A 22,759-nucleotide genomic window follows, 5' to 3' on the forward strand; every position below is an offset into this window, starting at 1 on the left:
TAAACTATGCCTGAATTTTTATTAAGGAACAAATGCAAGAAGAAAAAAAAGCATATATGATTAACTCATGACTTTTAGAATTTCTTTATTATTATTTGCAAGCAATCACTTTTAAAGGTTAATGGTAAATATGGAAATATAACAATTAGATTTTTTTTTAGGTATTATGCCTCTTTTATTATTGTACTTGAAAAGGAATATATATATATATAAAGTTAGAAAAAACATATCAAAATTTATATATGAAGAATAAAGCTTGCTTTTATGAATCACAAAATTTAAAAACTTCTCATATTTAGTTGCCATAAAATTCACAATGTACTAATTGTAATGTTTAATGTGAATAAAAAATAATAAAAATTTATATTTCAATTGAGAGAATATTTAATTGTTGAACTTCACTAATTTTATTTATAATTTTTTAGATATTTATATTTAATTAATTAATAAAAAATAAAAATAAAATGAAATAAATCATTGTAATACTCTCTATGTAAACATTTCATAGTATATAAAGAAATTTATTATAATAGTCACAATAATATAAAATACAAATATTATTAAAAAAAAACCTAACAATATATAATATAACTTTATTTAGATTATATAATTTATTATAAAAATTAAAATAAAAAAGTTTAAAAGAGGTATTTAGATTAAGAGATTAATCAAATAAAATAATTATATATTTAGGGGACGGCGTGCCTGCCTACGTAATCTTATAGTGAAAAGAAAAATGTGGAGAAAGACCCTTGAAGAACGAACAATTGCTCATATGAGGTCCGCGTGCATTACATATTAAATATAGATTAAAATTTTAACCTTCCACTTCTTTACATATCTGCCCTCTTTCTTGACAGCTAACTTGTAATCTCCCGCTGTACTCTGACCACTGGTCTCCGATCGCCATGTTGATGGTGTATAAACTACAAAGTACAAACCATTAATATATCTTTCTTTTCTTCACGTAAACCCTAAATCTCCCCTCTTCTCTTCACCTGATCCGTCTCCAAAGAAGCAGACTAGTTTACTCAACGGTGCGATCTTTTTTTTTTTTTTTCAATTTTTTCCCCACTCTTCTTTTGCTTAATGAGAAAATGGAAGAAATGAATCTGAATCGAAATCTTCATCTTCTCTACTGTGTTTTTTTTTTCGATTCTTTTAACTCAACCACTGCTAGTGCTCCACGGCTGTGTTTTTAATTTTTTTTTTTTAATTTTTTTCCCTCGGTTTTCTGGGAAATTTAAACACAGTTGTGGCGTGTTTTGATCGATAATACTTTGCTGGGGACCCGGTTTATTTTATTTAATCGTTCTTACTGGCAATTATTATAGCCAAAGCGAAACAAGCATTAGATTACCTATGCACCTTTTTAAGCGAAATGAGCATTAAATTTATGCAATTTTTTTTTTATATATAATTGCTGCTTTTTCTTAATTGTTTGGTGATAAAGTTTTTGTTTTTATGTGGATCCAGTTCGATTTATTTTACAATCATGGCGAGGAAGATGCTTATTGATGGAGAGCTGAATCAGTCTAATGAACAAGAGTCCCACTATGATTTTGATTTGTTTGTAATTGGAGCTGGAAGTGGCGGTGTTCGTGCTTCTAGGTTTTCAGCTAACTATGGAGCTAAGGTATGTTATATTTGAGCATTTAACGCTGTGGTTATGGAAAAAAGAGGGGAAAGTTCATGTTGATTTCCATGTGGATGGGGAAATCAAATCCTAGCTGGTTTATTCTATTGAGAAGCTTAATAACTATTTATGAAGAGAACAAATAGGTACTAATTTCATGAATGAGAATGCGTGTGCTCGCACATGGACACACCAGCATGCACCAATTGCAGCACAATTCACAATAATGAAGACAGCTTCGCGAATTTTGTTCAATTTCATCGTTTCTATTTCCATTTTTCACTTAGGGGTATCGATTCACCTTTATATACAAGTCATTATGTAATGATGATATTTTGAAAAACAAACCGGTTTTGAATCAGTGCCCCAAAAAAAATTTTTTTGGCAAAAAACAGGAATGTTACTTTTTGCAATGATACAATAAATGTTTTAGCTCATGTTGTGACCTTACTGTGAAGCTTTCATACTTTAATTGTTGTTTAGCTCAATGTTTTCATTCCTTTTCTTGCCAAAGTATTAAATGGTTATTTGACCATTAATTGTTTTCATGCTATGTTTCAAGGTTGCGATTTGTGAGCTTCCTTTTCATCCAATCAGCTCAGAAGTAGTTGGAGGAGTTGGTGGAACGTAAGTTCATTGAAATTAAAAATTGAAATATATATCACAAGTGAATGTGAAGAATACTATACAAAAGGGTTTCAAATTTGCTAAATACAGTTTCTTAGAGTAAGATAACAAGAATGTTGATAGAAATATTTTGCATGCTGTGGAAGTTGATGAATTTTGAGCAAATGAAACATGCTACTGTTATGTTGTATAATGTTATATGATGCTAAGAGACGTGCTATGATTCTGTGAGCATGCTACAGATATTTTGTGTTAATGTTATATGAAGCATCTTATTAATTATTAAAATTTCAAGCACATATTCAGTTTTTGCTGAATGTTTGATATTAAATTAATCCTGGATTTTACTGTAGTTGAATTCTCTGAAACCATAATTGCTCACGTTCTTTGGTTCTTACTGCATTTTGCTTCTGAAGATGTGTTCTTCGTGGTTGTGTTCCAAAGAAGATTCTAGTGTATGGAGCATCATTTGGAGGTGATATTGAGGTGAGATGATGAAATTTATTAGAACCATATGCTTGAGTTTGCTGAATGTTTGGTTGAAAGTCTCATTAAATTGTCAGCTTTTCTCTTTGAGAGCCTTTGTGATTATTTGAATGCTTGTAGACATTGGACTGCATTTTGATATGCTTTGAATGTTAAATAATGTTGAAATTCACTATTTGTTTAATTTTTAAAGGTATTAAGTTAGCTTGGTGATTGAAGTTTTACATGTTGCATTTGAAATTTCCTAGATGTTTAATTGATTCTTCCAGTTTTGTTTTTGGACTTTAGGCTTTGCCATTCTCAAAGGAAGGGGAAAATATTCTTGATTAAAATAATTCAAACACATAATTAGCAGAATTTTTTTCACCCTCTTTTATTATCCCTCCATCTATCCTATAACATTGTCCTTGTGTGGATGGACTTTTAGGAGATAAAGAAATCTAATTTGGCTTCTATGTTGAATTGATCTACTGTCGTGTGCTTTTATTTGTATTTTTGAGCTGTGGACTATTTTTATTTTCTTGTATGCTTATGGAATGACTGAATGTTAAATGGATTTACAATTTTGATTTTGTAGGATGCCAGGAATTATGGGTGGGAAATAAATGAAAAAGTGGAGTTCAACTGGAAAAAGCTATTGCAGAAGAAGGTAGGTGGATTTTAATGTTTTGGATGTTTTGTTTTCATTATTATCAGAATCTTCTATGATCACTTTCTAGTGCTATTTTTCCTTTCATTCAATTGGCAACTAATTTTGGAAGAAAATCAAATGAAAACATGGGTGTTAATTCCTTGATGAAAATACTGGTTGCTTATTGGTACAAACTTAGGCTCTAAGTTTGAATTTTGTGGTAATTTCTAGTCTCAGCTTATCTATAAAAAAGTGTGGATTATGGGGTTCCAGGTGGACAAATCTTTGTAAATAACGGTTAGCATGCATATTTTCTCATGGGCTTTAATATTTCTGTTTGGGGGAATTCTAATTTTTTACAGCCTTGGATTTATTTTGTACTCTCTCTTAGGATTTTTCTCTGTAATAGTGAATCACTGGTCTCTTTGTGCCAATTTTTGCTAATAAAATTAAAATAGGTTAGTGAATAGTGAATGCTTTTGTATATTTTGTTTATCTTTTCTGCTTGTCAAAATTGCAGACAGATGAAATAACCAGGTTAAATGGAATTTACAAGCGGTTGCTGTCTAATGCTGGGGTTAAGCTGCTTGAAGGAGAGGGAAAGGTTGTTGGGCCTAATGAAGTTGAGGTGACACAATTAGATGGCACTAAATTGAGCTATTCGGCAAAGCACATACTGATTTCAACTGGAAATAGAGCTCAACGTCCTAATATTCCTGGGCAGGTTGATTTCTTGGTTCTCTTCATGTACTATTGGAAACTGATGCTTGTTGGGTTTTCTGTGACCATGCAACCAAATTGTAGTTAATGGTTTTGCCTATAATTATTATTCTGGTCTATATTACTTTGCAAAAACTTATTGTAATTTTTGTTTATATTATATCAGATTTTAACCTATGCACTTGTTGTTTGCTTATATGTTTCTAACTTGAATTAGTAAAAAAGTAAAAGGGTGGCAACTAAGAGGATCTTTTAAAAATTGTCAGGGAAAATCTGATGAAGTATGCAGGGAGTTATAAAGTCACATGTCTTGGTTTACAAGCATTATATGGCTGTACCATTTTTGTGGTTCATACCATAAAATTACAAATTGGCAACCATATTTTTCTTTTATAGGCACTTTGCAGTTGGATGCAAACTTAAAAAGAAGTGAACTTACTGATTCAAATTCCTAAATCAATCTGTGTGCACATATGTGTCATGAGTATACGCATATGATTGGAAGCCTCATTCTATCTCCCTTAAATTCTTCCTATTAGAATAACAAGTAGTTTCATTATGGTGTTCTATTAATTTGACCAACTGACCTTGGTTTTAAACATGGGTGGTGGGCCCAAAAAGTAGTTGATTATAGTGGTAGAGCAGCAGGTTCACTTGAAATTTGAAATTTTGGTTTCATGATTTAGTAAGCACCCAATCTTTAGTTTATTTGGTTGGATACATGTTGAATTTAGTTGTTACTGGTGAACGAACTCAATCAAAATTAATTTTGCTTAATAGTAAAAAACTAATCACTGTATTCGACCTGTTTCTAATGTCATGGTTTTTAAGATGCATTTATTTTCTGCTTTTCTTTCTTCCTTTCTTGCTTGCTTGTCTTATTGTTTCCTTGATTACCAAGGAGCTGGCTATAACCTCTGATGAGGCATTGAGTCTGGAAGATATGCCCAAGCGTGCTGTGGTGCTTGGTGGAGGGTAAAACTCTGCTTCTTAATCTATGGTGTCTATTTTTTTTTTTGTTTGCTTATCATGTGCATGATATTGGATGGTTATTTCCTCTTCTTGTTTAGGTACATTGCCGTTGAGTTTGCTTCAATATGGCGTGGCATGGGTGCCACTGTGGACCTAGTTTTCAGAAAGGAGCTTCCGTTAAGGTTATAATTAAGGCTGTGTGTTGCATTATTTATTTGAATGTTCAAGGGGCTTGATTTTCAAATTCAATCTTCCAATTTGCTACCTTTTGATTATTCATCATGTACTCTCTTAATTTCTTTTTAAGCAAGTCTACATAGGAAAAGTAATTTTAGAGGTAATGCTGATGAAACTTGAGTTTTGAGTACTGCCCTGCAAGTGGACATTTGGAGTCCATTGTGGAATTGGACATTTGGACCAATCCCAATTTCCTGTTACTGACAATATTGACAAGAAAAGATAAATGCCTTTGCTCTGAAGCTTGAGCATTTTTTGAGTTCTCATAGCAATATTTAAATCCTGGGATGCCTAATTTTTACTTTTAGGCCATTTCTGATGTTAATAATTGATGGTAAACCATAATGTAGCATAATAATGGAGATTGCATATAAATGTGGGCGTAAGGATACAGATACAGCCTACACTTTGTTTTCTTGGAAGTTAACAGTGTAAAAAATATGTTGACCAAGTATACCTTCTTTCTGTGTATCTGACAATTATGCTTTGCATCCCCTGATCAATGTTGTTTTAGCTTGCCAAAAAGTGTTCTATTGCCTGTGTGTGATAGTTGGAAGCTAGGCAATTTTGTTTATTCATATCATGTACAGTGATTGGGCATTCAAGTATGTTGCTTGTCTGATTTTTTTGATACTTGTAAATGAGGACCTTTTTCTGGCTTTTTTATATTTCACTTTAATGTCTGAATCGGCCATTTTATCTACAATTATCTATGCAGAGGTTTTGATGATGAAATGAGGGCAGTGGTTGCAAGAAATCTGGAGGGCAGGGGAATAAATTTGCACCCCAGGACAACTTTGACGCAGGTACTTGCAGTTTGTAGGGTTTGTCGTTGATGTCACATGCGTTACTTTTAATTTTATACTATTTGTTTCTGCATCATGCAATATTTTCTTGTATTTTTCAATTTATATTGTTTGATTTGTAATTGACCTTGTGCTAATCACATTACCTGTAAATACAGTTAATTAAAACTGAGGATGGCATAAAAGTTTCTACAGATCATGGAGAAGAGTTCTTGGCAGATGTTGTGCTTTTTGCTACTGGTAATAGCATTTCCTGTTAAATTGCATTCATTATCACGGTTTTTAAATTGAGTTCAGGCAATATTGTTAAATAATATTTTTATCTGCCCTTGGTAGCTACAAAATAATATTCTAAGATTGGACCTTAAATCATAAGTTTGCCAGAGTGTGACAAATGGGGCCTGGTGGATAAAAAAGGGCAAAACTGCCCCAAGAATTAGAACAAATTGGGCTGAATTTGTTTTATCATAGGTGGGTTCATTAGCAGACTATAAAAAGGTAATACGTCAAAAATTATAAGGAATAGTAAATAATATAAAAGGAATGAAAATGTAAAAAATAATTAAAAAAAAAATCCCTCATTGGCATCAGTTTTTGAAGAGATCTTATATTTTATTTCCTTCTTTTTCTTTGACACCCTTTTAAACACCAGCAGGGCCTCCACCTGTGCGCCCCTGCCCTCACCACCACCCACACACCCCAAAAAAAAAAAAAAGAAAACCGCCCTTTTCCTCTTTCTCTTCTCCCTAATTCAATCTCCATTCGTCTGCCTTGCTGTAATTTCTCTTCACTATTGATACTTGAATCTCTACATTTATAATTTTCAATATATAGTTCCATTTCTTCTTTTTCTCTATGATAATCTTTGGCCCTCTCATCGTTGATAAAAAAGGAGAGAAAAAGTAAGCCTCTCATCCCCAAATTTCATACCCTTTCTCCTCCATGTTTGTGAATGAACATTCTAGACTGAAATGATCACAAGAAATATCCCTCTGATCTATAGAGTTTTTTAAGGAATCCCAGTTATAATATTGAGGAGCTATGAATGTGTTAATTAATAATGTGATCAACACTTACATGGAATAGTTTCAGTACTGCATGCCAACATTGCCCCTAGATGTTTATTCATACATATTATTATTGCAATGTTGCAGGGTCCCTTCCCCCCATTCCCATCTCTCCTCTTGTATATTGTTGTTATTGTGGCAGTGTTCTTTAATTTGTTACAGGTCGGGCACCCTATACAAAGAGGTTAAATTTGGAGACTGCAGGCGTGGAGCTTGATAGTACTGGAGCTATTAAGGTCAGTAGGATTTGATTTCTATTTATGATAGAGTACACATCAAGAGATGTAAATTTCAACACTAGCTTTTGTCTTCTAGACTCTAGTCATGTCTTTAATTTGTTTTGGCTTCCTAAGGATAGATTTTTTTTCTCAATGGATGAGCTGTTGAAATCTTTTGTTCTGCAACAAAGTGGGAAGTGTATGTGAAAGGCTTATGAATGTTTTGATCATATTGTAGTTATGATATACGTGTGTGCTGGATGCCCATGAATGGTGAACCTGTGGAGGTTCTGTGAGTTATTAAACGATTTTGCAGATAGATATCACAACCACATTGATCACTACCCTGATTTTAAACTTTTTAGCAAAAGCATGAGACCTTTGATGCGGTCCTGTGCTTATACACGGAAACTTGATTCAGTTGTGGTATTGGAAGCAACTGATAAAGTTATCCAGCTGCATGGAGATCATTTTTGTTGGTTATGTTTATTGTTGTCATCATTTTTTCTAATGGATTTTTTTTTACTCTATTTGCAAGTTACTGTACACCATATGGCATTGCAAAGTTGCACATGCACCATTTCCAATACAATATGCTTTGCATTTCTACATGTTATTGCATCTCTTATCTCATTTGGTTTCTTGTTCAGGTTGATGAGTACTCACGCACCAACATACCTAGCATATGGGCTGTTGGTGATGTCACAAACCGAATGAATCTTACCCCTGTGGCCTTAATGGAGGGAACATGCTTTGCAGTATGTGTTCCATAGAGATTTCTTTTCATTTCTTAATTAAATACCCATTGGATTTATTTTGCTTCCTAGTTCATACGGCTAAAATAAATTGTCAGATGTTCAAGGGTCCTATGTTTGTATTGCATGCAGAAAACTGTTTTTGGTGGGCAACCTTGCAAACCAGATTATAGGGATGTACCAAGTGCTGTATTTAGGTAACAATTTTTCGTAACATATGGGCTCTTCTTTGTCCCTGTAAATTTCTGTTTGAACTTTTGATAATTATTGCATTGGTTAAATGGAATTATTAGAAACTGGATAGATGGTTGTAGTTACTGAACTTTTTCAAAGGACCCAGAATAGTAAGTCCTACTCATAGATTTTGTTTAGACCTTGGGCATGCATCAGAATATCTGATGTTGCATTTGTGGTCTTTTGCCCAATTATGACTTATGAGCTTCCATGCATGGATCCTTGATATATAAGCCTTGTTTTTGCTGATACTGACATTGTGAGCGAGGAGAATGATAATATCTGTATGTGCAGACTGCACCTCGCTTGTGTTGATTAGTTAATCATTTTATCTTATAGCCATTCATTAATGTGTGATTTTCTTCTTTACAGCATACCACCTTTGTCTGTAGTAGGCCTCAGTGAAGAGCAGGCAATAGAGCAAGCAAAAAATGATATATTGGTTTTCACTTCAACCTTCAATCCTATGAAGAATACTATCTCTGGGTATGTGCAATCAATTGAAAACTTTTTTTTTTTAACCAAATATGTTATAATACTATGAAAGAATAACTAACCATTAGTATGAAACTCAAAGAATGTTGCATACACTAACAAATATGAAAGAATTAGAGCTGTTAAGTGAAGAACTCTTCACTTGGAAATGTGGCTGGCTTTTAGTTTTTGTATCTGAATATGTGATGATCTTGAAGAGAAATTATTAATATCTTATCTATTTGTCATTGACAGATCCAAATTTGATAGTTAGAATGTTCTTTCTAATCCAGACTAGTATTGCTTCAGTTAATTTTGAACTTTACGTCTCTCATTTTGTGTTACATATTCTAGATATATCTTCAAGTACTTGTTTCTCAACACCATTTTCATTTACTCTATCTTTGGTTCTAGACGGCAAGAGAAGACAGTGATGAAGCTTGTTGTTGATGCTGAGACGGATAAAGTTCTTGGCGCTTCAATGTGTGGGCCTGATGCTCCTGAAATTATACAGGTACTTTATCTTCCCCCCTCTTTTTATTCTTTTGTTTCATGGATGGTTCTTCTGATAAATTATCTTGTGCATGCTATATAGAGTTTTCTTTTTCCTTTTTGGCGATTTTTCAAGTTGTTCAACTTTGCAATGGTAATGACTTCCTGTTGAAGCCATTCCTGGGATAATCCAAGTATTGTTATTTAACAATATATAATTTTTTAGATCAATGAAAACTTGCAATTAGTTTTCTTCTCCACAGCAAATAATTGTTTTTACATTTGTTGTAGGCAAGTAGAGCACAATTTAGCAATTATGATTTGCCTATATATGCTTGCATTAAACCTATTGACGGGCTCTACACTAGTGGCAATTTTAGTTTGCCATTCATTTTATGTAGTTTTTGGATTAGGTTTCTTTGGAATGAGGCGGAAGTTCCATGCGCAGCACAATATGGAATGACCTTTCATGTCATGCCATGGCATCTATATTTCTTTGGTGTTCTTAACAGAGTCATGGATGATCAAAGGGAAAAAAAAATCATTTGAGCCACTGAAGTGCTCAATTATCAGCTACAAACCTGGTGTCCAGGCAGACACCTTGTAATTGAGCTTTCCGTCTTTTAGGTCCCCTTGCTTAGTTTATTTATTGTTGCTTCTGCATTGTGTTTGTTGCAGGGAATTGCTGTTGCATTGAAGTGCGGAGCAACAAAGGCCCAATTGGACAGCACGGTAAGCGCTTCTTTTATAGAGCTATCATGTGACGGTTTAAAAATAGTTATGGTGACGACATCACTTTTTCTAGGGAATTTCCAGAGACTTGAATCTCATTTTTTTTGCAATCTCTGGTGTTTTTCCCCTAACCCGAATGACTAAGGATGTTTTTTCACCTTTTTCCCACAGGTGGGAATACACCCTTCTACTGCCGAGGAATTCGTGACAATGCGATCATTGACCAGGCGCATTACTGCAGGAAGCAAACCAAAGACAAACCTATAAAAAAATCATGATGGGAAGAGAGAAACCTAGGTTGAATGTTTCACTTATACAATAAAAAATCAGGCAGATGATTAGAATGCTGATGTGCAGTCCAGTAATAGCTGCAGTCTTGTATAATATTTATATTAAAAGCATTTCAGATGTTGGAAACAGTGTAATTTTGTTTCTTAAAATAATACTGTTATTGGGATTAGCATCCATTATCCTCAGATGTGGTTACGTTAGCCAATGGCAACACTATTTCTAGCAATATGATCTCGTATATACAATAAATTTTGATTAATCCATCAGATGTATCAAACTATTGTTTTTAGGGGAAGATTATCGCTGTCGCGAAGGATGATTTTTTCTTTTTAAAAAAAATAAAGGCCCAAGAGATGCTGAAATGTGAAGATACTGAAGGGCCTGGTGTCCTTGCAGGCAGGGTATTAACTGACGAAAACCTATTAGGCCCAAAACACATTCCAGTGCGGTTACCAGGCAGAAGGTGGCTGCTGGTGCCAGGACCGCCTGGTGGGATATTCAGGGATTAGCTTGGATCAGTGGCAGCCAAAACACAGAATTCTAGAGGGAAAAAGATAAAACAACCATTAGATTGCTCATGGCAGTCAAATCTTTACCAATATGCTTCTTAGTATGCACCCCATAAGTACTTGATACTTCGAACCCGCTCTAAAACTTGTAATGTCTCAGATATTATCTGTTATTTGAATATTATCTGTTAATCTTGACAACTCACGCAGCACTCATTTGAACAAGCAGATTATGTTAGGAATATGTAAGCAGGAGAGTGAAAAAGTAATAATGTCACTACATATATGGATTGTCTTAAACAGTATCGTAATCAATTGACACTCTCAACAATATCAAAAGAACAACAGACAACAACTTTTGCTGCGTCTCTATTTTAGCACACACGAGTATAGCATTAAACATGGACTTAAGTACGACTGCTGCTCCAAAAATGTCTATAGCACATGAAAAGTTGGTGAATCTTGAAAATAAGCCGTGGTTTCACAATTCCAGGAAAAAGAAACTATGAACAGATGGCTGCATTCATGATGCTTGGCTAGAAATTGTTCCCATCAATATAGACTAATGAGTTAAAAATATGATCAGGAACAACATTTCTCAAGTTCCAGACCCTAATTGCCAGTTATTTGGGACAGAAAAGGCAAAAAAATTTTTGCTAATTGGTGTCGCAAGTTATTTTGCGGTCGCCTGGACGAACACTCACCGAAGTGGGAAAGAGTGAGGAGTCGCCACTTTAATTTTGAGGGAAATTAAAGGAAACCATTTGTGAAAATAAATTAAAAGAAACCACTTCAAAGAAAGAGATTCTAGGTTCGGGGTCCGTATACGGGCGGGGAAAGTGTTAGGCACCCCATCTCGTCCCTCTATGAGGGCAAGCAGATTTAACATTATGCTCTTCATAAATCAAAATCGATAGTTAGGGGGGGGGGGGGTTTGGTTTAGGATAAAGATGTTGATCCCTTTGATAAAAGGGAACATTTAATTTTTCACTATTTTCGGGTTACCCAGATACATAAGTAAATGAGACGACCTTAGTGAATTGATGTCGCGTAGCGGTTTTCATTCATGGGATTACTTTGCGTATTTGTTAAAATTTGATTTGAGAATCGGATAAGAACTCTCCTCCGATCTCTTTATATTTGATTTGAGAATCGGATAAGAACTCTCCTCCGATCTCTGTATATTTGATTTGAGAATCGGACAAGAACTCTCCTCCGATCTCTTTTAAATATTTATTAAAAACTTTGATTGAGAAGCGGATAAGAACTCTCCTCCGATCTCTTTTAAATATTTGATTACAATTGGGATTGAGAATCGGATAAGAACTCTCCTCCGATCTCTTTTAAATATTTATTAAAATTTTGATTGAAAATCGGATAAGAACTCTCCTCCGATCTCTTTTAAATATTTATTAAAATTTTTGATTGAGAATCGGATAAGAACTCTTCTCCGATTTCTTTTTGTTTGAATGAGAGCCGGGTAGGGACTTTTCCGACCTTCTTAAAATTTGATTACAATTACTTATCATAAGAACCTAAGACTTGGCATCCGAAGACACCGGGAAGCCGAACAAGGCTTTCTCTTAATCCATTGGTACCTTATAGCTAAGGGAAGGATGCTAGACTGAATTTTCCGATCTCCTTTGTGATCACCTTACTAGCACTTTTGGTGGGCGATGTCTGATCTCTTCCGTTCACTAATCGGGGACCCGATCTTACCTCGATCCCCCACTATACCAAATTATTTCCTGAGCTAGTCTGGTGGTTCGACTTCATAATTTTCTTCTGATTTATTATCCAAACTTTTATTATTTTGAATAAACTTTCGTGTTAAGATACAACTACTAACATTTCACCAAACTACCTATACGTTACTCGGGACCAAAACACCTACATTTGAAGGTAATAAAGGCTAAAGAAAAAAAGTAAATGACAGGAGCGGATGAACATAAAGTAAACTCAAGAGGATAACCACCTTCGTGGGGTTTTTAACGTAACATAATCTTGGCGAAAATTACGGACATGAACACAAAGAAAATGAATAAAATAAAATGAGCACTTGATAAGGCAGTGGTATAGACACTTACCTGCAGGAAATCAAATCTATAGAACTAACTATGGAGCCACAAAATATGGTAGAGCTATGCGCTGATAGCCTGAGGATTAATGTTCGCCTTGGAATGAAAAGTACCAGGTTAAAATGCAGTCAAACCGAAATGACAACAACTAAGTTTGAATGAGATTGAGCTTGGAAAATGAAAGTAGAAATGAAGACAGAACTGAAACTAAGAGAGGGTATCACAGAGTACTAAACGAACTGAAAATAGAGAGTTCAGTATTCAATACCCCTTCAAAAGAAAATACTTTAGAAAACTGGTTTCTGAAGTTTTTTCTATTTTCGAAAGCTTAAAAATAGCAGAGTAGCAAAACTGAATTAAGTTTCAGAGCATTTCCACTATATTCACCACCCTCTTCTTCGTTCTCTTTTTTTTTTCAACAGTTTTCATGCAGGTATTTATAGGGAACGGGTGCTCTCAATGAAGGGTCAGGATTTTCTTTGAGGGAGATGGAGGGTTTGGATTTTAAAGGACATGATCTGATGCTTGAGAATTAAAGAGAATCAAAATGAACGACTGAGATCTTTTTCTGAATATTTGTCCTTTCTCTTTTCTAATCTGACGGCTCAAAATTTCTTGTCAAGGGCGATCCGAGGGCTGGGAATAAAAAATGCCGGTCTTGTCGCCATCTTCTTTGATCCAAGGGCTCCGGGCCTATCCTTACAAGTAAGATCAATGGTGGAGATCGAGATGTACAGGACTGCCATGACACGTCCTGGTGCCTGTCAGTAATGTGGGCGATTCTGCAAATGAGGCGTGCGGTGGAGATTTGATCTTGTCTGCAACGCTTTAACCACCTCGGCTCTGATTATGACGACAGTTATTGGAAGCTGTCTTATTCTCTTTGCTTTCCGATCTCCCCTCCCTTCCGATCTTTCTAATATGATCCTTTTCCGATCTCTCATGCCGGGCCCTCTCTCCCGATCTTTCCCACTCCAAAGTCTTCTCCTTTATCCGGGCCTGTTCAGTCAAAGCATTTATTCCTTCGATTTCCGAGGCGTACGCTTCGTTTTCTGCTAGCAATAAATGCTCATACCTTCTCTATATATATACCTTCAATGAGACATTCTTCTGCATTTCATTGTCTCCTCCCGCTTCTCACTTTTCCTATTCTAGCCGCTCCGGCAACGATCCCGGCCATGGCGGCTGCTTTTGATCTTTTTCCGACTGTTTACTTTATTTATCGACTGAAAGTTTACGACCCTGGTGATCGGAAAACTACTATGGCCATATTTGATGACAGTGAGAGAACCAGACTAATATACCAATCCAAATCGAGAGTATCGATTGTGTCAATCTCGAGTCGGTCGACCGATATAATCGGCGAATTGATTTCGGGTGAGAAGACTGCTAATTTCCCTCCTATTATTAGTGACTGCCCTTTGAAGTTCATTTGGCTTCTCACCACATTGGGTGTCCCGACAGCGGCTCGGTTCCGAGCGATAACATTGACGATGACCTCTCTTATCCTTATGAGAGTCATAGTCCCCCCATCTGAGCTGTACATCTATCCGATGTCGATGACCGGCCTCCTGATCAGACACATCTTTTGATTCAGCCACGAGACTAGGCTTTGACATAGGCCTTCACTAGATAGGATGTACTGCCGATCTCTAGATATCGCCCAAATGGTGTAATCTGACCTTTAATGTAATCGGATCTCTAGAGATCGCCCAAATGATGTAATATGATCTTTAATGTAATCCGGTCTCTTGGGGATCGCCCAAATGATGTAATCTAACCTTTTGGAAATAAAATTTTATTTTGACAATTATCATTTTATTATTATTGCATTGGTTATTTTCCGATATCTGATGTGTTTATCCGATCCGATTCCTGACTGAATAGCCCTTAGTCGATCCGAAACTCCAAACATCTACCTTAATCTGCCGATTTTGAACTAGCCGATCTCTCCTTATTTAATTATGGAGTTTTCAGAATATTCGTGAGACGTGTCAGAAAAGGCTGGCGAATCCCACTAACCGATATGCTGCTTGGGACACTGTGAGCATTAAATGCCCAGACGGGTATAAATAGGGGATGGGTCAGCCAGTTGCTCCCTTATGTCATTTTCAGCATCTCGCGAGCAATTCCAGAATTCTCTCATTTTCTCAAGTTCTTCCGACACCTATCACACTCCGGTAAGGGTTTTGATCCTTTTTTTAGTTTAAATTTTCTCTTTTCTTTGAAAATGAGCGGCGTCGAGGGTCAGAGAGTGGCGAGCCCCCCTTCCGTTCACGTCTCGTGGTCGTGAGATGAAGTTGAGGTGGTCGGACCAAGTGAGTGATCCGAACCTCCAACATCCTCCATTCCATCCCGTGGTCAAGTGGGATCCTCGAGGCAAACGCATTCTTCAGGGAGAGAAAGCCTTCCCATGGACGAGCTGCCGTCAATCCTCCAAGAAACCGATCTGCAGTCGTTTAGCCAAGAATATAACCTTTGGACCGATTCATCCGAACTTATTAGGTGTCATGGTGATCTCCGAGCCGATCACTTCTTGGAAGAAAATGATATGATCATGGTATACGAAGAGCAACTGAAAGCCGGGCTGCGGTTTCCTCTTGATGATTTCTTCAAGGAAGTCCTGAAATTCCACCAAGTATGCATAGCCCAAGTACACCCGAACTCATGGCGGATCCTGGTAGCCTTCAGGGGCCTCTGCCGAGCTAAGGGGCTCCGTCCGACAGCGAAGGTGTTCGCCGAGCTGCATAGGCTAACTCGTCGAAAGGACGACGAGTATTGGTTCTTTCAGGCAAAGCTGCATTGTGGGCTCTTTACTGACCTGCCCTCCTCCCTGAAGAATTGGAAGAATTGCTTTTTCATTCTGAGGAGCAAGGTTCCGAGCGGTTTTGAGGGTTTCCCGCGTAGCTGGCTGCATCAGGGCCCATTACTTCCGAAGCGCATCACCCTGAATAGGGAGGAGGGCATAATGGTGATGGAGTTGAAAGATCAGGCGGCCACTCAGAAGTTCTCCTGTTTAGATGCGGTGACGGCCGAATTGCATCATTGGACAATGCAGCTGATTACCAGCGAAGAACGCAGGCTTCAGCTATCACGACCCAACCTATGGGCCGGACCGGCACTAGGACCTGGGCCAGCTTAAAGCCCCCGAGGCCCGTAGTAAGCCTAACTATTCCTCAATCCATAACCAGGCCCACAATTTAGACCCAATATGCATATAAGATAATTTAAATTAAACTGTTATAATTTCATTTCAGGCCGACTTAGCCCATAAATTTTTACAAAACTAAAATTAGGGGAGCCCAGCTCAACCCTGTTACCTCATTTACAAATTGTTTAAATACCATACAAATCTTCATTTATTAATCTCAAAAATTTAAATTAACACAATTTCTAACAAGGCCCACACTATTACTAACACATGCGGAGTTCTAGATTTTAAATTTAGAAAAGATAGTAAAACAATTAAATAACCGACGTTAAACCTGCGAGGAAGAAAACAGGTTGCTCTGTAAAATGACTCCTCCTGTGGCCTAGAAAAAATATTGAACAGGAGTGAGCGTTCGACTCAGAGAGTAAAATATCAATTTTAACCATAATCTCTATAACTATCTAAAACTAATGCACCCTGTGGAGTGAAATGCAACATCAACAATAATTTCACATCATAACATCAAAAAGGTAATTTGGAGCACTCACACACCCAGTAACATCAATCATAATATATATGGGGTGATCCCTATCTGACTCTCTTAATTCCAACTGTGCCAGCGAAGAACTCAGCTCGGACTTCCACTTAATAACCAAATCGGGGTCCCAGCGAAGAACTCAAGCCGTGTCTACCCCGAAGGACCGGGTCCCAGCGAAGATCTCAAGCCGTGTCTACCCGTCCTATCCATAGTCCACACCACATCACACGCACGCCAACGCACGCACACTGCTCCAAATTACCACAACAACATACATGGCACTTTCACAGTTATGAATGCAACATAAATCGTGCCTAAAGTTTATCTACATAGATATATGCATATAAGTGATGCATGGGCATGCTTGAACATATAATAATATCGAAATTACGATTAAAATTAATATTTTACTCACAGTACACCGATGACTATTGCATTTCTTTGGATGCAGAAAAATAGCTGACCTCGATCACCTAATAATTAAATTATAAATTTATTAGTACTAAGTTAAGATAAAACTCTAAAGAGGCAATAGACAGCCTAATTCATGCCGGAAATCCGGCAGAGTTTCCCCTATACCTGGGACCTACCCAACCTGCAAAAAGGCTCAAATAACACTTCTAAATTCTTAATTTCCACAATCACATCTCATCAATATCACATGGCCCCTCCTGGGCCCTCCAAATCAAACAATACTCAAAATTTTAAAAATTACATTTTAGTCCCTATAATTGATATTTTGCAAAAATCCACTCAAACAAGCTCTAAAAATTTTAAAATTTTGCCCCGCGGTCCTTAATAATATTATAAGACTATTGCAAAAGGAAATATAATTTTTAGATCATCCACGAATATTTTATGAATTTTATTCTAAATCGATATTAGTCGAAAATAAGCAACTTAGAGTTCGGGTTTACCTATGCCAATTCTGACACCTGGAACGCGTCCAGAACATCTGAAAATGCTAGGATTGACTGTAATATTGACCATGTTCTGAGACTGGCCGTCGGGCAGCCGGATCTGACTGAAAATGCAGTCCCGACGCCGGTGAGCTATCCTCGATCTGATCGCACCTAAATTAAGTCTAAAATTTGTTAATAATTATCATAAAATTATTTTTAAATTTTAGAAATCGAAAAAGTTCGAAAATCTCACCAAGCGATCTGGACCGTTCGATTATCGCCTTTTTCAAACAGTGTCCGATCGGAGTGGGACCAGTCCTATCTCGAAGATCTCGTGGTCCTGAGTCCATTGGTGGCCTCGGATTTCCGATCCGACGGTCGGATCACCGGAAAAGTGATCGGAAACAGAGAAACCCATATGATTTTCTTCCAACTTTCCCTCGCCGGTTCTCTTTCCTCCGGCCACCAAAAGGGGTGCCACTGGTCTCATCTGAAAGTTCATCATCTTGGGAGTCCATGACACTTGGAATCACCGGAAATGGCCGCCGGAGTCAGCCGGGGCGACGCCGCGAAGTCGGGCCCCTGGTCATGCGCTTTCCCTCTCTCCTCTCTTTCCTCTCTCCTTCTTTCTCTTTCTGCTGTCTCCTGCTCGCTACTGCTGCCGCCTGGTAGTTGTTCCGGCACGGGGGAAGGCCAGCGGTACCTCGCCGGCACTGGTGCTGGCCGGCGGTACCTCGTCGGCACTGGTGCTGGCCGGCCGGAGGAAAATGGGAGGGAGAAAGTGAGGGGGAGAGTGGAGTCAGGGAGAGAGAATGGGGGGGGGGGGTGCTGCTGCATTTTTTTTTTTAAGTTCTGTATTTTTTTTTTTCTGGGTTGTTACATTCTTCCCCTCTTAAGAAAAATTCGTCCTCGAATTTTCGAAGAAACAAGAGATATGGAAAAGAAGATTATCGGAACAAGTGCAATCATTACCCCTCCAGCTATGCAGAGATTGGTAAAACATTTATTCTTCAAACTCTTTGTATATTATATATGACATTTACCGCTCTCTGATTCTACTATAGTGTCCTATTTGTCATCATCCCTTTCTAGAGGGCTTTTATTTTATAATTATTCATTGACCATTTTTTCTGACATTTCCAAGTATTTGCTACACTTCACTGTTCTTGACTTGATGTCTCATAACTTCAATCAACTTTGGTGCTTACCTCACTTTTATTACGCCCCAACATGTCTCTTGGTGATTTCAGTTCTCATTTCTTTGTTTCAATAATCTCTGTTTCCCCAATGGCATAACTTATGTTCCTTATTCCATGGTATCCTATGAGTAGCTTTCCTGTAGTACCTAATCTAGGCATCTTATTCTAAATCTTTACTTGTCCTTTGACCTCAATGATTAGCACCTATGCATCTTGTTCGAGATTTTCACTCTTCTTATGACCTCGGTGATCAATACCTATAAATCTTTTCACTCCCATGATACTTCAAATTTTTCAATCTCTTTTGTGTCATTACTAAGGTACTTAGACCAACCTCTATCCATCTTATGCAACTAGTTAGGTAGAGTCTCCTCCAAGGGCCAAGTGTATCATTTATCAATATTGGAAAGTGAACTGGGTCTCTCCTTCTAGGTAACAAAAGTTTTTATATTCTCTGACAACTCAATCCATGCGACTTTATCGATTCTCACTCCTTCTCTGGAATGGAAATATCTAGGCTTCTTCCTTTAGCTTCTTAGTATGTGGCCTACTTCTGACACATTGGCACTCAGATCGAGGCTCCACTACTCCTTTAATCTATCATCTCATAATAACTTATTTTAAACATCCCTTAGTGTGTTCCTAGCATACCTATTCCTCCTTATCCTCATCATTATAACTGGCCATATCGAGCTTTCTTCCTGTCCTTTGCATCTTATCCACTTCCCCTTTCCTATTTTTGGTATTGTTGATATCTTTTCAACCTGCTGTACTTATTCCTTAATTTTAATCCTATCTCATCCTTACACCTTTTCCTTCAAGAATGTCCATCCCATCATCAACTTTAACTTTCATTTTATTTCTTAAGTCTTATCTTGATTATTAGTTCTATTACTTCAGGAATTCTAACCTTACGATTTTCTCCTACCAGCACATTCTTCACCTTTTGAAACACTTATAATTAACCATAGAAAATTTTTCTTGTATCCCCTTTTTCCAACTTAACTATCAGAACATTATCATTCCCTACCAGCCTTAGTAGGATATTGCTTATCCTGGATGAATAGGAGCCCCATAAACTATAAGTTCCATCTGAATTAACACGGCTGTGGAAAATATGTGCCATGCCTTAATTCTAAACAAAATACTTCATGTGTTCATTCTCCTTAATATAATCACATATACTGCCTATAGCTTTCCAAACTTCAGCCTCAACTTTTTCCATTAGAAACAATTTCATCTATTGAAACTCATCCATAAATAGTACTTCCTCTAGCTCATAGTTTAAAACGGTTGCAAGCCTTGGTAGCTAACTCCATTTGACTCCTGTCACTATTCTGATCATCCTTTCATACTTAACACTAGGTACGTACTTACTGTCATTCTCATATCAAAAAATTGTATATGAATTGGTGCCTATCAAAATCTCAAATAACTAGGTCTCCTTGCCTCATTCTCTGTTCCTTATATAACGCTCTAGAATAAAAAACATGAGCTAAACTTGAAAAGAAAGAAAAATATTCTCTTATATTCAACTACGTTCGATTGTCTATATAATAATGTTTAACCTATGTTTCTTAGTCTTTCTCTTCAAATTTCATCATCTCCTAGCACAATTGTGCTCTACCCTTAATGCATCATCTGCATGAACTCCTTTACCGTACCATTGTCCTTCCTGATATAATATTTTATAATTTATTAACTTTACTTATACTCGACCTATGATTCATATCTATCATCGTTTATATTGTGCCCTTAACTTTTGTTGATTCCTGAAAGATTTCTCTTACTAATAGATTCTTCCAACACTAATTCTACCCTTATCTATGGTCAATAATTTGATGCTTGAACTTTCTAGTGATTTATAACCACCCAGACTTGTCACTTCTCGTTCTACCGTTACTGTTGTTCTGTCGTTATTGCTTCACTACAAAGTGATTCTGTTTGTCACACTAAAAATGTTTGCCTGACATTTATAATGAACCTCAACTACCTTTTCACTATCTCAAAAGTCTAACCTAAAGCCTCTGTGTCATTACCTATCATTCTTTCCACTCATCATACCTATTCGATCCTTTAGATTAACTTTTATTCAACTTACTACTTACTAACTTCTTTTTCTCTGCCTAATTAGATAGTCCGCAATATCATCGCACACCGTCTACTTTTTGCTCATTATTATTGTATTCCTCGCCTAATCTTCTTGATACTGTTAACAAGTTAAAAGAATCTTGCCCCATTACTATCCACTTCACTTTAGAAATAGGGAATAAATAAAGTATGATCCAATCATGTAACTCCAAGCTCTATATTTTAGCCCTTGTCACAATCTCAACTACATCATGCTATGAGTATCACATTACTAGATTCCACACCTCTATCACTATTCCCACTAATATGGTCCCATTTTGGGTTCTCCGTCCTTGTCATCCACCTTGCCAAGAATAACACTTAGCCTACCCTATATCTTAACTTTATTCCTTTTATTATGCGTTCTTTAGGTTGTCCTTTCATTTATTTCCTTTGTCTTACCCAAAATAGAACTTGACTATTCTATCCCTGGTTCCATCCTTCTTCCTAACATGACAGCTGTACTTGCTAACTATATCTTTCAGAGTCTCTACCGCGTTATCACATATCTGTGCTACTCAGATTTGGTCCTTTGACCACTCTAGCTAGTACTTCTACTGGCATTTAGATTATATTGCATCTGGCACCAATTGTCCAAGCCTTCATTCTGCACTTTCTCTATCCATTGGCCTTCTACAATTTATCTTTGCTAATTTATTTCTCTTAATACTGTTATAATTAGATTATACTATTGTTTTGAATAATATGAAGTTAGAAAGGAACTCAGAAAATTGCAGTCATACCTTTATCGTATGATTTCTATTCTTATCATTTAGCTTATATAATACCCTTACCACATCGAGAACTGATTCTGCAGTAATTTTATTTATTTGTTATTATTATTATTATCCATGTTTACTCAATTAACCAAAACTTAAGGTTCCGGGCACCCAAACCCGTCATCCAATTTAAAGGATTTACATCCCTTGTGATCTGATTATATATGATTCCTATAATGAAACTTGTATCCTCTGCAGGATACCCGAGCCAACTTCTCTCTACCACACTCTACAGTCCCATCTGGGGCACTATTTTGTTGGTCACCATTATTAGTAATAACTTTCGATCCCTTCTGAAAAGATAGGACTATACCCTAACTTGCTGCAACAAAGATACTACATTTACCACCTTGCCCAAAACCATGTCAAATTAATGTCTTTTTTATCATATCATAGCTCTGTAAATCATCAATTCATAATTTCGACCTTCTCTAGGTAGTAGGATTGTACTTTATTCCATACTGATACACACAAGGTATACTATTCTCACTAAACTCTAAGCAAAACGTCTATCGTACTACAAAAACGATCCAAAATTCCATACTGAAGACTAGATGATCTCACTTTATAAGTGTCACGTTTACTTTGCAACTAATCCGAAACCTCTGGTCTGATGGCAACTCTAGATGTAACTCTAGCTCATGCTAGAGTAACTAAGTCACTGACTCTAGTTATCACCCAACTGTGACTTTTCAATATTCTAACTCTAGACCCCTAACTAGGAGTTCCCCAACTCCTCTGCAGATATAGAACTCTGTTCTGGCATAACTGTACCAAAACAGAAGCCATCCGTAAACACCCTCATTATGGAGCACCACGGGGATGCACGCAGCTCTACACAATAATCTCATGTCGGTACTGTAATCTGCAGCTTACAGAGCAGACATCGAGAACATTGTATAGTTACTACGATACGTCCTGACAGACTAGGTCTCCTAATTTCTTATCTCTCCTGAATCTTTTATTATCACAAACTTATTCTGACTGGGCCATCTACTGATGACTGCTAGCTATGGTATCCTCATCCTTATCTAGGGCAACTGTACTTTCAAGACTCACCTTTATGTACTCGTGCCTTACACGAAATGGGCACAC

At 36.8% G+C, this 22,759-nt stretch overlaps 1 protein-coding gene across 1 annotated transcript; it reads left to right on the plus strand.

Moving 5' to 3' along the window:
• Positions 1-790: 790 nt before the first annotated feature.
• LOC110641347 (glutathione reductase, cytosolic) lies at positions 791-10,650 on the plus strand. Its single transcript, XM_021793031.2, has 17 exons — positions 791-1,037; positions 1,477-1,636; positions 2,199-2,263; positions 2,680-2,749; positions 3,327-3,398; positions 3,901-4,104; positions 5,002-5,075; positions 5,171-5,254; positions 6,028-6,115; positions 6,274-6,355; positions 7,345-7,418; positions 8,051-8,158; positions 8,288-8,352; positions 8,762-8,875; positions 9,278-9,377; positions 10,034-10,087; positions 10,259-10,650. Exons 2-17 carry the CDS (start codon positions 1,496-1,498, stop codon positions 10,352-10,354), a joined length of 1,491 nt encoding a protein of 496 aa, XP_021648723.2. The 5' UTR covers positions 791-1,037; positions 1,477-1,495; the 3' UTR covers positions 10,355-10,650.
• The last annotated feature ends 12,109 nt before the right edge of the window (positions 10,651-22,759 follow it).

The sequence above is a fragment of the Hevea brasiliensis genome, chromosome 4, assembly GCF_030052815.1.
Source record: "Hevea brasiliensis isolate MT/VB/25A 57/8 chromosome 4, ASM3005281v1, whole genome shotgun sequence".
Taxonomy (NCBI): Eukaryota; Viridiplantae; Streptophyta; class Magnoliopsida; order Malpighiales; family Euphorbiaceae; genus Hevea; species Hevea brasiliensis.

Bases quoted from the DNA above. Each gene is read 5' to 3' on its own strand.
- LOC110641347 (XM_021793031.2), top strand. From the start codon at position 1,496: ATGGCGAGGAAGATGCTTATTGATGGAGAGCTGAATCAGTCTAATGAA. The intron at 2,264-2,679 runs GTAAGTTCATTG...TTGCTTCTGAAG, and splicing joins GTTGGAGGAGTTGGTGGAAC to ATGTGTTCTTCGTGGTTGTG. The intron at 8,876-9,277 runs GTATGTGCAATC...CTTTGGTTCTAG, and splicing joins ATGAAGAATACTATCTCTGG to ACGGCAAGAGAAGACAGTGA.